The sequence below is a fragment of the Schistocerca cancellata genome, chromosome 6, assembly GCF_023864275.1.
Source record: "Schistocerca cancellata isolate TAMUIC-IGC-003103 chromosome 6, iqSchCanc2.1, whole genome shotgun sequence".
In the NCBI taxonomy this organism is placed as follows: Eukaryota; Metazoa; Arthropoda; class Insecta; order Orthoptera; family Acrididae; genus Schistocerca; species Schistocerca cancellata.
Window position 1 is genome coordinate 316,065,773 of NC_064631.1, and position 13,708 is coordinate 316,079,480.

Genomic DNA, 13,708 nt, shown 5'->3' on the forward strand with positions numbered 1-13,708 from the left:
AAGAGCCAACCATCTCACGGCACACCAGAACAGCAACAGACACAAGGACAAAAGACACAGAAAAGGAAAGGTGCAGGACCTCCCTAAATCGAACCATAAAACGGACTACCACGGATAAAATTTAAAACGGCATCAGCCATGGAGGCATCGTCAGATAAAACCAAAGCCAAAGTGCCCGGGAGATTAAAAGATTGCCGGAGTGTGCGCAGTCGAGGACACTCCAGCAAAATGTGGCCGACCGTCAGCCGGGACCCACACCGACACAAGGGGGGATCCTCCTGACGCAACAGATGGCCGTGCGTCAGGTATGTATGGCCGATGCGCAGCCGACACAGGACTACCGAGTCCCTGCGAGAAGCCCGCAGGGAGGAACGCCACACATCGGTCGTCCCCTTGACAGCCCGCAGTTTATTCGGGGCTGTCATGCCACGCCACTCAGCAGCCCACATCCCAATCAGCTTACGGCGCAACACCATCTGCTGGTCGCGAGCCGTAAGGCCGACCTCCAAAGCCGGGGCGTCGATCGCCCCTTTGGCCAGCCTGTCTACACGTTCGTTCCCTGGGATGCCAACATGACCGGGCGTCCAAACCAGGACCACCGAACGACCAGAACGGGCAATGGCGGAAACAGTCTCCTGAATGGAGGACACCAGAGGAGAGGAGGGATAACAGCGGTCGATGGCCTGAAGGCTGCTCAGGGAGTCACTGCAGATGACGACGGACCTACCTGAGCAGAAACGCATATGCTCAAGAGCGCGCAATATGGCCACCAGCTCTGCAGTAAAAACACTGCAGCCAGCCGGCAAGGAGCGTTGCTCAACATGGGCAGCGTGAGCAAAAGAGTAGGCAGTGCGACCATCAACCAGGGAACCATCAGTGTAGACAGTCTCACAGTCCGAAAATGAGGCGAGGAGAGCAAGAAAACGGCGATGGAGGGCCACAGGCGGAACCGAGTCCTTGGGTCCCTGTGCCAAGTCCAGACGGACGGACGGCCGGGACAAACACCAGGGAGGCGTAGGTGCACGGACCCGGAAGGGAGGCAGAAGAGGGAATGACCCCAGTTCGGACAGCAGGGACTGGACACGGACAGCGACGGAAAGTCCAGACCTAGGTCGCCGTTCGGGCAGATGGAGGACCATGGCAGGGAAAAGCAGGCGACGATTGGGATGACCTGGCGAGCAATGAACGTGGACAGCATAGTCGACGAGCAGACGATGGCGGCGAATCCGCAGCGGGGGAACCCCGGCCTCCACCAGTAGACTATCCACGGGGCTGGTGCGAAAAGCGCCAGTGGCAAGCCTAACCCCACAGTGGTGTATGGGGTCTAACAACTTCAACACTGAGGGGGATGCAGACCCATAGGCCAGGCTCCCATAATCAAGTCGGGACTGCACAAGGGCCCTGTACAACCGCAGCAGCGTGCAGCGATCTGCACCCCAAGACGTGTGGCTAAGGCAGCGGAGGGCGTTGAGGTGCCGCCAGCATTTTTGCTTCAGCTGAGTAACATGAGGAACCCATGTGAGCCGGGCATCAAACACGAGTCCCAAGAAGCGGCAAGTGTCCACCACTTCGACAGTCGTCGTCTCCTTGATGGCACGGAGTTTATTGGGCATGATCCGATTGCACCATTCAGCGTCCCAAAGCGCAAAAACTTTTCGGCGGAGGACTGCCCGCAAATCAGTCTCTGGGAGGCCAACGTCCAGAGACTGTTTACTCGTGGCCTCTTTCGCCAGGCGGTCAACATGTTCATTGCCCGGGATACCGACATGACCGGGGGTCCACACAAAGACCACAGAGCGGCCGCAACGCGCAAGAGTATGCAGGGACTCATGGATAGCCATCACCAGACGAGAACGAGGAAAACACTGGTCGAGAGCTCGTAAACCGCTCAGGGAATCGCTACAGATAACGAAGGACTCACCTGAGCAGGAGCGGATATACTCTAGGGCACGAAAGATGGCGACTAGCTCAGCAGTGTAAACGCTGCAGCCAGCCGCCAAGGACCGTTGTTCAGAATGGTCCCCTAGAGTTAGCGCATACCCGACACGACCAGCAACCATCGAACCGTCGGTGTAAACAATTCCAGAGCCCTGATACGTGGCCAGGATTGAATAAAAGCGGCGGCGGAAGGCCTCTGGAGGGACCGAGTCCTTCGAGCCCTGTGCCAAGTCGAGCCGAAGGCAAGGGCGAGGAACACACCACGGGGGTGTACGCAGAGGCGCCCGGAAAGGAGGTGGAACTGGGAAAAACCCAAGCCCGCAGAGAAGCTCCTTGATGCGTACGGCGATCGGACAACCCGACCGGGGCCGACGGTCTGGCAGATGGACGACTGACTGTGGGAACAGGACACGATAATTTGCATGCCCGGGCAAGCTAAAAACATGGGCAGCATAAGCGGCCAGCAAACGTTGGCGTCGGAACCGCAGTGGAGGTACACCTGCCTCCACTAGGACGCTGTCCACAGGGCTGGTGCGGAAAGCACCAGTGGCAAGGCGTATCCCGCTGTGGAGAATTGGGTCCAGCACCCGCAACGCAGATGGGGATGCTGAGCCATAAGCTAGGCACCCATAATCCAGGCGAGACTGGATTAACGCCTGGTAGAGCCACAACAGGGTAGATCAGTCGGCGCCCCAGCGGGTGTGGCTCAAACAACGCAGGGCGTTGAGATGCCGCCAACACGCTTGTTTAAGCTGCCGGATATGAGGCAGCCAAGTCAACCGGGCATCAAAAAGGACACCCAAAAACCTGTGGGTCTCCACCACAGCAAGAAGTTCGTCGGCAAGATAAAGCCGCGGCTCAGGATGGACCGTTCGGCGCCGGCAGAAATGCATAACGCGGGTCTTGGCAGCCGAAAACTGAAAACCACGCGCTACAGCCCAAGACTGCGCCTTGCGGATTGCGCCCTGTAGCTGACGTTCAGCTGCTGCAATGCTAATAGAACTATAGTAAAGACAGAAGTCGTCAGCATACAGGGAAGCAGAAACAGAATTTCCTACTGCCGCAGCGAGACCGTTTATTGCAATTAAAAACAGGCAGACACTGAGGACAGAGCCCTGGGGTACCCCGTTCTCCTGGACGAGGGAGGAACTATACGAGGCCGCGACTTGCACGCGGAAGGTACGATACGACAGAAAATTTCTGATAAAGATCGGCAGAGGGCCCCGAAGACCCCATCCATGAAGCGTAGAAAGGATGTGATGACGCCATGTCGTATCGTACGCCTTCCGTATGTTGAAAAAGACAGCGACCAGGTGCTGACGGCGGGCAAAGGCTGTACGGATGGCCGACTCAAGGCTCACCAGATTGTCGGTGGCGGAGCGGCCTTTACGGAACCCACCCTGAGACGGAGCCAGAAGGCCCCGAGACTCCAGCACCCAATTTAAGCGCCGGCTCACCATCCGTTCAAGCAACTTGCAAAGAACGTTGGTGAGACTAATGGGACGGTAGCTGTCCACCTCCAGAGGGTTCGTTCCAGGTTTCAAAATGGGGATGACAATACTTTCCCGCCATTGCGACGGAAACTCACCCTCGACCCAGAGACGGTTGTAAAGGTCGAGGAGGCGTCGCTTGCAGTCCACTGAAAGGTGTTTCAGCACCTGACAGTGGATGCGATCTGGCCCGGGAGCGGTATCAGGGCAAGTGGCAAGGGCACTCTGAAATTCCCACTCACTGAATGGAGCGTTGTAGGGTTCAGAAGCGTTGGTGCGAAAAGAAAGGCTCCGACGTTCCATCCGCTCTTTAATGGAGCGGAAGGCCTGGGGGTAATTCGCAGAAGCGGAACTCATAGCAAAATGCTCTGCTAAGCGGTTTGCAATGACGTCGGAGTCAGTACAAACTGCTCCATTCAGTGAGAGCGCAGGGACGCTGGCAGGGGTCCGATAGCCGAAGACCCGTCGAATCTTGGCCCAGACCTGCGATGGAGTGACATGGAGTCCAATGGTGGACACATACCGCTCCCAGCACTCCTCCTTGCCTTGGCGGATAAGGAGGCGGGCCCGTGCACGCAGCTGTTTGAAGGCGATAAGGTGGTCCATGGAGGGATGTCGCTTGTGACGCTGGAGCGCCCGCCGGCGATCTTTAATCGCTTCAGCGATCTCAGGCGACCACCAAGGCACAGCCCTCCGCCGAGGGGACCCAGAAGAACGGGGAATGGCAGACTCGGCGGCAGTGACGATGCCGGCGGTGACCGATGTAACCACCGCATCAATGGCATCAGTTGAGAGAGGCTCAATAGCGGCAGTGGAGGAGAACAAGTCCCAGTCAGCCTTATTCATAGCCCATCTGCTAGGGCGCCCAGAAGAGTGACGCTGTGGTAGTGACAGAAAAATCGGAAAGTGGTCACTACCACACAGGTCGTCATGCACACTCCAGTGGACAGATGGTAAGAGGCTAGGGCTACAGATTGAAAGGTCAATGGCGGAGTAGGTGCCATGCGCCACACTGAAGTGTGTGGAGGCACCATCATTCAAAATCGAGAGATCGAGCTGCGACAATAAATGCTCAACGGTGGCGCCTCGACCTGTTGCCACTGACCCACCACACAGAGGGTTATGGGCGTTAAAGTCGCCCAGTAATAAGAAAGGAGGCGGCAATTGGGCTATCAGCGCAGCCAGGACATGCTGCGCGACATCACCCTCCGGTGGAAGGTAAAGACTGCAGACGGTAAGAGCCTGCGGCGTCCACACCCTAACAGCGACAGCCTCTAAAGCTGTTTGTAGAGGGACAGACTCGCTGTGAAGGGAGTTAAGGACATAGATGCAGACGCCACCAGACACCCTTTCATAAGCTGCTCGGTTCTTATAATAACCCCGATAGCCACGAAGGGCGGGGGTGCGCATTGCTGGAAACCAAGTTTCCTGCAGAGCAATGCAGAGGAAAGGGTGAAGGCTGATAAGTTGGCGGAGCTCAGCTAGATGGTGGAAGAAACCGCTGCAGTTCCACTGGAGGATGGTTTTGTCCATGGCTGAGAAAGGCGTGCCGGGACTGGGACAGCAGATTACGCCGCTGGGTCACCTGCTGCCTCCGATTGAGCACCCGTGCAAGTGCTATTGCTATTCACGGCGTCTGAGGGACCGGCGAGATCGAGGTCCTCAGCGGACGCCAGAATCTCCACCTCGTCCTCAGACGCAAAGCTAGAAGGTAGCGATGGGGTGGCTACCACCGCGCGTTCCTTGGGCTTAGAGCTGCTCTTCTTTGATTTCTCACGCTGCTCCTTGGGTTTAACTGGCTGGGAGGGCTTCACCGATTCAGTCTCCGGGACTGAGGAGGATCGGGAAGCCCTTCGACCTGCAGATTGTGGGCACTTACGCCACTGTCTATCGTCAGCCTTCCCGCCGGTGGAAACCTGGGAAGGGAGGGACCCAAGGGACCCCTTGCGAGCGTGAGAAGCCGAAGAAGTTGGACACTTCTCCGGCTTAGAAGCGGAGACCGACGTCCCCGATGGGGGGGATGGTGTTGCTCCTGAGGTAGGTGGCACAGGAGCAACCCGGTGGGTAGAGCCCCCCACTGGCAAGGGGGCAGGAGGAGTTGTACCACTCGTTGATCCGGCCGGAAGGCGCGAAACTGATTGGGCTAGCACAGGTGTTGTAGCAGCGGCGTAGGAAGTTGTCATTCGCACTGGATGTAATCGGTCGTATTTCCGTTTGGCCTCAGTATAAGTCAGTCGGTCCAGGGTCTTATATTCCATGATTTTGCGCTCTTTCTGGAATATTCTGCAGTCTGGCGAGCAAGGTGAATGGTGCTCCCCGCAGTTGACGCAGATGGGAGGCGGGGCACATGGAGTATCGGGATGAGATGGGCGTCCGCAATCTCGACATGTGAGGCTGGAAGTGCAGCGGGAAGACATATGGCCGAACTTCCAGCACTTGAAGCACCGCATCGGGGGAGGGATATAGGGCTTGACGTCACATCGGTAGACCATCACCTTAACCTTTTCCGGTAACGTATCACCCTCGAAGGCCAAGATGAAGGCACCTGTAGCAACCTGATTGTCCCTCGGACCCCGATGAACGCGCCGGACGAAATGAACACCTCTACGTTCTAAGTTGGCGCGCAGCTCGTCATCAGACTGCAAAAGGAGGTCCCTATGGAAAATAACACCCTGGACCATATTTAAACTCTTATGTGGAGTAATAGTAACGTTAACATCCCCCAACTTGTCACAAGCAAGTAACCTGCGTGACTGGGCGGAGGATGCCGTTTGTATCAGTACTGAGCCAGAGCGCATTTTAGACAAGCCCTCCACCTCCCCAAACTTGTCCTCTAAATGCTCGACGAAGAACTGAGGCTTTGTGGAGAGAAAAGACTCCCCATCAGCTCTCATGCAAACTAAGAATCGGGGCGAATAACTGTTACCTCCATCCTGGGACTTACGCTCTTCCCACGGCGTGGCCAGGGAGGGGAACGTTTTCGGATCGTACTTCTGAGCATTAAATTGAGCCCGAGAACGCTTAGAGACTGCTGGCAGCTGGCCGCCAGCGAGAGATGATGTACCACGCTTCATTGCGGGTCATCTGCCCTGATGCCACCTACTCCGACCAAGGGCCCTCCCCACGGGCGCCACCCAGCCACAGCAAAGGCCACCTGGCAGGATGGCCGTTGCCGGGAGTCCTGATACCCCAGGAGAATAGGCATCTACTCCTTGGCATACGTGGGGAGTTAACGGCGCAGGCATCAGTAGAGCGATCCCTGTGTTGTCAGGGGGCTACAACCAAGAGGGTACATGGCGGCCCCACCACAACGGACTGGCTACCGTGCTGGATCTTAGGTGCAAAACTGTCCAAGGTCGTCGTCGCAGTTAAAAGAAACACTGCAGAGGGCAGCGTGGTAATCGCACCCAGGGACGTATCCCCGCCCTAAAGATCGAAAACGAGCGGGACACCATTGCAACGACGTGAAAGCCGGCTAAAGGTCTAATTGCACGACGGATACAGTGCACCATGTAAGGCGCCCTTCCCCAATTGGCTCGCTCTTCGGAATAATTTAGAAAGATGGAGGTCAAACCCGAGAGGGGACCATCACATAAGGCCAAAAAATGTGAGACTCCTTTTAGTCGCCTCTTACGACAGGCAGGAATACCGCGGGCCTATTCTAACCCCCGAACCCGCAGGGGGGAGGAAGTACGAGGGATGGAATATTCAGCAGCAGTGAGAATAACGTCCGTGAGGTATGCCACCTGACTATCACATCTGGAGAAGTTTTGATCATTAAAGGTCGCCAGGGAGGTGAAAAGCCCCCAGTCGGCTTTGGAGATGTTCCAGCTAGTGGAATGTGAAGAAGGGGTGTGATGCAGGAGATGCATTACACAGGGGAAATGGTCGCTCGAGTATGTGTCAGACAGGGCATACCACTCGAACCAACGTGCAAGTTGGATAGTGGATATTGAGAGGTCCAAGTGGAAATAGGTATGCATTGTGTCCAAAAGGAAGGTAGGTGCACTGGTATTTAAGCAGACTAGATTGAGGTGGTTTAAAAGGTCTGGCAAGAGGGAGCCTCTTGGGCAGGATGCTGGAGAGCTCCAAAGGGGATGGTGGGCATTAAAGTCTCCAACCAACAAAAATGGTGTAGGAAGCTGAGCAATCGGTTGTATCATGTCTGCCCTAGTAAAGGCAGAAGATGATGGATGGATTGTAAACAGTACAAATGGAAAATGTGAAAGTGGGGAGAGTAATTCGGACGGCAACTGCCTGCAAATCTGTGTGCAATGTGATTGGATCGTAGTAGACATCATCCCGAACCAGCAACATGACCCCTCCATGAGCTGGAATACCTGCCACAGGGGGTAGGTCAAAATGCACGGAGGTATAGTGTGCCAGGTCAATATGATCACATGGGCGTAACTTCGTTTCTTGGAGAACTACGACAAGCGGGCAGTGCATTCGAAGGAGCAATTTTAGTTCCTCTCGGTTGGACCGAATGCCATGAATATTCCACTGAAGAAGTGCCATTATGAAAAAAAAACAAAAAAACAAAAAAAGACAAGAAAGGGTCACCTCGATGGCCGCTGAGGGCCTGGCTTCGGAGGAGCACTGCTGCTGCAATTGATAGGTGGTGAGTCATGGTCTATCAATTCAACAGTTGCGTATGCCACCTTCCTGAGCTTCCTCCGCCAGTGAAAGGCCAGCCGATCGACTACCAGCGGTGCGGCCTGGCAAAACTGAAGATGGCTAGGGACGGCAACCGCCGGGTGGCGCAAGAGAAGAAATGCACCTCGGCAGAGATGGAGAAGTCTTCTTTCTATGAGCCTTCTTTGAAGAATTACGTTTTGTCGAAAGAACAGTTGATGGCTGTGAATGTTGTGTACGCAAGAAATCTTCGCGTGTCAGTTCTTTTTTGAAGGTCCGAGCATCTGATTTAGAGGTCCTCGTCTTAGCAGTAGCAGATGACGACGTTTGAGCCTTAGGGTTGGTGGGAGGAAGAGGAGACATTGATCAGGCGATCTTAGCACTGGCCGATCTGACGACCGAATCGCTAAATGTTAGATCTCATGCCTGTGTAGCTACCTCCCTGGTAGGCTGAGAAGAGGCGAGAACGGTACTGTATTGACCTGCCGGAAGCATACTGGGCTTTCTGCTATTGAATAAATTGTGAGCAGCTGAGGTCGACACCTTCTCTTTCACTCGAATTTGTAGATGGGGCAGTCGCGAGAGGAGGCAGCAAGGTCGCCCACACAGTTGATGTGACGAGGGGACGGAGGGGGACAGTCACCCTCATGGGTGTCCCTGCCACAGGTAACGCATTTAGCTGCACTTGAACAAGACTGCTGTGTATGGTTAAACTGCTGACATTGGTAACACCTTGTAGGGCTGGGTACATACGGCCAAACAGAAATGATCTCATAACCCGCTTTAATTTGTGAAGGCAATTGCACATTGTCGAATGTCAGGAATATGGTTTTGGTTGATATGAGGTCCTTTTAGACCTTTTTCATGACCCGATGGAATGCCTTCACTCCCTGATCAGAGAGGAAAGACAGAATCTCATCATCAGTTATTCCGTCAAGTCACCTGGTATACACCATGCCACAAGAAGAATTCAGGGTCGGTGGGCCTCCACTCGTACAGGAAATGTGTGTAAGAGAGTGGCCTCAAGTAATTTTTGGGCCTGGAAGGCACACACTGTCTCCAACAGCAAGGTACTGTTGCGCAACTGAGTACAAGATTTCACTGGTCCTGCAATCACATCTACACCCTTCTGAATGTCGAAAGGGTTGACTGTTGAGAAATTGTGACCGTCAAATCTTGTGACAAGAAACTTCGGTGCTGGTGGTAGAATTTTCGGAACAGGAGTTTCATCTAGCTTTTTTTTTTGGGCAGAAGACAGGGAAGAAGAAGAAGAAGAAGAAGAAGAAGAAGAAGAAGAAGAGAAATCCATTGCGGATGAATCCCCCATGATTGCCAGCGTCTCCGATGGTGCACTCACTCCTTCCTTGTGGGGGCCCTCTCAGAGGGCACTCCCGCCTTAGGTTATTGTCCACACCTCAGGTCACACCTCCCGAGAAACGGATGGAGGGACCAATTGGCACGTTTGGAAGATAACAGCTCAAGCAATCACCCCTCCCTGGGCCTGGCCTTTGCCAGGGGTTACGTGCGTGCCTTACTTGTCTACCCAGAGCGGGGAATTGAGTGTTACCCTGTCACCGGCTACGCGTGCGAACGCATGGGTCGGCCTTCAGACACGCTCAGGGAGGAAAGAAGAGAGGAACGAGAAAGAGGGATAGAAGAAAGAATCTCAAACACCGAAGCGGAGAACAAGACACGGAAAAGAAGACAAGGAGAATAGGGCAAGGAGAATGAGGCAGAAATAGAAGTAAGGGTATGAAAGCAAGGAGAAGAGTGAACGTAGGGAAAGACTAATACAGGAAGAAAGCGTGAGGATGGAGAAAAACAAAGGAAACAGGATCCTGGAGTTTTCAAATGTCCATCTCCGGACGAAGGCTCGATACATTACTCCCAAGAAGACGGAGTGTGAAGGGGAGGTGGGGAGGGGGGGGGGGGGGGAGAGGATTGGGGATGAGGAGGGATGGGGGAGGGGGGTAGGGAACCCCCGGAAATGAAGGAGAACTGCACTAGCTCGGGGCCCCGTGCTCGCCACGCACGTACCACCGAAGAGTTGTGGACCCCCTGGGGGGACGTCGATAATGGAGATGATTGGCTCATCGCGAGAAAATCCCCACGATTTCTATTGTCTCAGACGGCATGCTCCTTCCAACTGGCGGCCCTTCACAAGGGGGTGCACCCATCTTGCGTGATTCTTCATACCCACACCTCCTGAACATCCGACAGAGGGACCAATCAGCAATTTGGGCAGGTAGCAGCTCAGGCAATCACTCCTACCTGGGTCTGACCTGTACCAGGAGGTGCGTACGAACCCTACCTGTCGACCCTACCTGTCAACCCGGGTCTGGGAATTACGCATTACCCAGTCACCTGTTACGCATCAGACACATAGGCCAGCCTTAAGGAGTGCACAGGGAGGAAGAGGAAGAGGAGGAAGAAAAAGAAGAGCCTCTAATGCTGAAGCAGAGAAAGGATAGGAGAAGGTGAACAAAGGAAGGAAAAGTGAACTGAAAACAGTTGTGAGACTGTTCGTATGTCAGCTACGGACGATACAGAACATTCCTAAGAACACACCACACATGTTCCCCAAGGGAGGTGAAAAGAATAGCTTGAGTATAGATATTTAGCATGAAAGGGAAAAAATTCTGCAAAGGCTGGGGCCCCATGGTAGCCAAGCACAAACCCACCAAAGACTGGCAAGCCCTCTGGGGATAGGATGGGTATTGACGGATAATAGTGCCCCAAGGGGAGAGAAGGGCATGTGCGTGTGCGTGTGCGTGCACACGCGCTCGCGCTTGCGCAGCATGAATTGCACTGTGTCACTAACTTGTGAAGTGAGTGGATGCCTGAGCCACGACAGGTGGTTTTGCAGTACCAGGTTTGTGAGGGATAGTGACTGGCAGAACCTGGAAAGGTGAAGGTCATTGTGAAAGGAGGAGTAGAAGTACTGAAGGACAGTACAAGCACATCAAGATCATGTTTGTTAAAGTTAGAGGGCCAAATTCAACCATGCAGACAGTTGCACATATAACTACTGAAAAGGCTAATGTCCCTTTACACAAACCAAAAGTTAGTGTGGCCTCTACACAGATAACCTACCAGTGTAATTGCACCTATCATGAAGTTGTCTGAGTAGCTGAGTCACGCATGGCATTACATCTTGGATGTGTCCAGGATCCATATAGGGCCACAAGGCAAAGCACCACTGAAGTTTGAAGTAAATGTGAACCACATCCTTTAGAGTACCTTCCTGTATTTTGGATTTGCAGTTGTGGCTTATATTCTAGGCCTGCTTGATTTCTTGGCCACACAATCTTCCACTTTTCTCTCAAGTGTTTGTGGAAAACTTCTATTTACTTCACCTTTGTCAAAAGCCTCAGTGATCCAAATGACACTATCAACATTGCAATTATGCCTATCATTAATAGCATACTGTACATGGGTGAGTTAAAAACAAATATTTACCAAAAATTACATACAGTGAAATGAAGATAAAAGTTTTGTCAAGTTTGACACCAGATCAACAACAGTTTATTCTTCCATACAAATTTGATATTATTGTGTCATTAAGTTGTAGAACACTTTATGGGACACACTTTATTACCCCAAGTCTGAGAAGCATGTGTGTAGTTTCTTTGCACTAAGACACACTAGCCTATGCAATAAACAACTCACTCAACGCTATTCACATCCCAAAGCCGGCCAGAGTGGCCAAGCGGTTCTAGGCGCTTCAGTCTGGAACCACGTAACTGCTAAGGTCACAGGTTCGAATCCTGCCTCGGGCATGATGGATGTGTGTGATGTCCTTAGGTTAGTTAGGTTTAAGTAGTTCTAAGATCTAGTTGACTGATGACCTCAGAAGTTAAGTCCCATAGTGCTCAGAGCCATTTTTCACATCCCAAGCCTATGTTGTTATGTCAGTGGCTCAACGAGGAAGCATGCTCAAGACAATGACACGAACCCATATTCTAGTATTACCTAACACATAAACAGTCTCAGTCTAAATCACATCCTAGGGACAGTGACATCTGAATTACATTGTGCAACAACCATCTTGACAGATTGCCCTTTTGCAGGAGCTCAATGGAAAGCAGCTAACTTCATTTTAAAGAATGTTAAACTCAGTTTCCTTGTGCTTCTATATGTAGAAAGACAATGTCACTGCCCTACAAGAAGTCATGAAAAGAAGTCATTTCAATATTTCATACGAAATATCAGATTCAAATGAAAAAACAAAGTACATTTGTGTGCACAATGTTTTTCTCATCTTGTAAACCTTCAAATTATTCCTACAACAACACACATATAGTGTTTTACAATTTTGTGGCAAATTAATTTTAATTAATGCCAAAATTAATACATTTATGATAATACAAATACAAATGAGTTTAAATACCTCCTCCTCAGCTGGCATACTCAGTGGTCCAAATCTCTTCCCTCTTGATGTTGGAGTCATCTTTACGTGTACATCCCTGTTTCCTGATGCTCTTACACCATCCAGCAGTGAGGCCAGTAGTGAATCCCTTTAAAGTACAGTGATGAGATCAAAATAATGTTTTTAATGTTTTCAAAAGGGGTATCAGGAAGCATAAATTAAATAATTAAATAATTAAATAATTCTCTCTCTATCTCTCTCTCTATCTCTCTATCTCTCTATCTATCTCTCTCTCTCTCTCTCACACACACACACACACACACACACACACACACACAGTGTGTTTTGGCAGATATTTACAAGTGTGTTCTGACAGACTCTCATTTGACAGAGCAATCCACTGGTAGTGTGACATTGTGTTCAGTTGTTCAGTGAACCACTGGAAAACAAGGTGATTCTGCAAATAAAAAATGTATATATTTAAACAATCATTCTTCACTTCTTTCTTGTATTAAATCAATTGAAATGCTGTTTCAAAGTATTTTTAGCGTATGAAAAACATTTAAGTCATTCAGACAGGAAGCATGTATGTCGAAGTGTTGCCCAGACACTGCCGAGTTTCAATCTCTCTTCTCAATCTCTGGGAGTAAGCCTTTGGGTGTTCCTTCAACAGGGAAGGGCAAGTGAAAATGTCACTAGTCTGGGAGTGGTTTGATAAGACGTAAAAAAGTAAGAAAAAAATGTTTGTTTCATAAGCAACTCGCCTTACTTCTCGACACAGGCTCCTTTGAAGGATATATAATTGGTCCACCAACCCTCCAGCTTTTTCACCTCATTGGAAAACTAGACACTGTCAAACTACTCACTGACTGCAACTTATTACTTCTTGATTTGATGAACATTTCTTCCCAGCAAGCCAAAAAGTTAATGAAGATGAAGAAGTCACTTGGGGCTAAGTCTGGTGAATAGGGAACCAATTCAAAGCCCAATTCACGCACTTTTGTCATCATTATCAGCGATTTTGTAATGCAATTTACCTGTGCTAATATGCCTCGGGTATCTGCGCTCCATCGAATCAGGCTGAAAGGTGGTCGTCTAAAGTAGGCTATTTCAAATCATGTGGTCCACATGCAGGTTTGCAGTCCAGCAACTTTAATTGCACTTTGATACCGAAAACATTTAGTTTATTGCCAACTCTTGTCTCATCTATCAATTTATGCAAGGATAAATGGTTAGCCACATATTACATTCGGCTTATGTCCTTTAATATAATAGT

General features: G+C 51.3%; 1 protein-coding gene across 1 annotated transcript in view; it reads right to left on the bottom strand.

Moving 5' to 3' along the window:
- Window positions 1-13,708, bottom strand: part of LOC126190780 (dnaJ homolog subfamily C member 13) — a 362,669-nt gene that overhangs the window by 287,241 nt on the left and 61,720 nt on the right. The window contains exon 6 of the mRNA XM_049931321.1: window positions 12,454-12,580. Coding sequence (XP_049787278.1) covers window positions 12,454-12,580 — 127 coding nt within the window. The remainder of the gene's footprint in view (window positions 1-12,453; window positions 12,581-13,708) is intronic.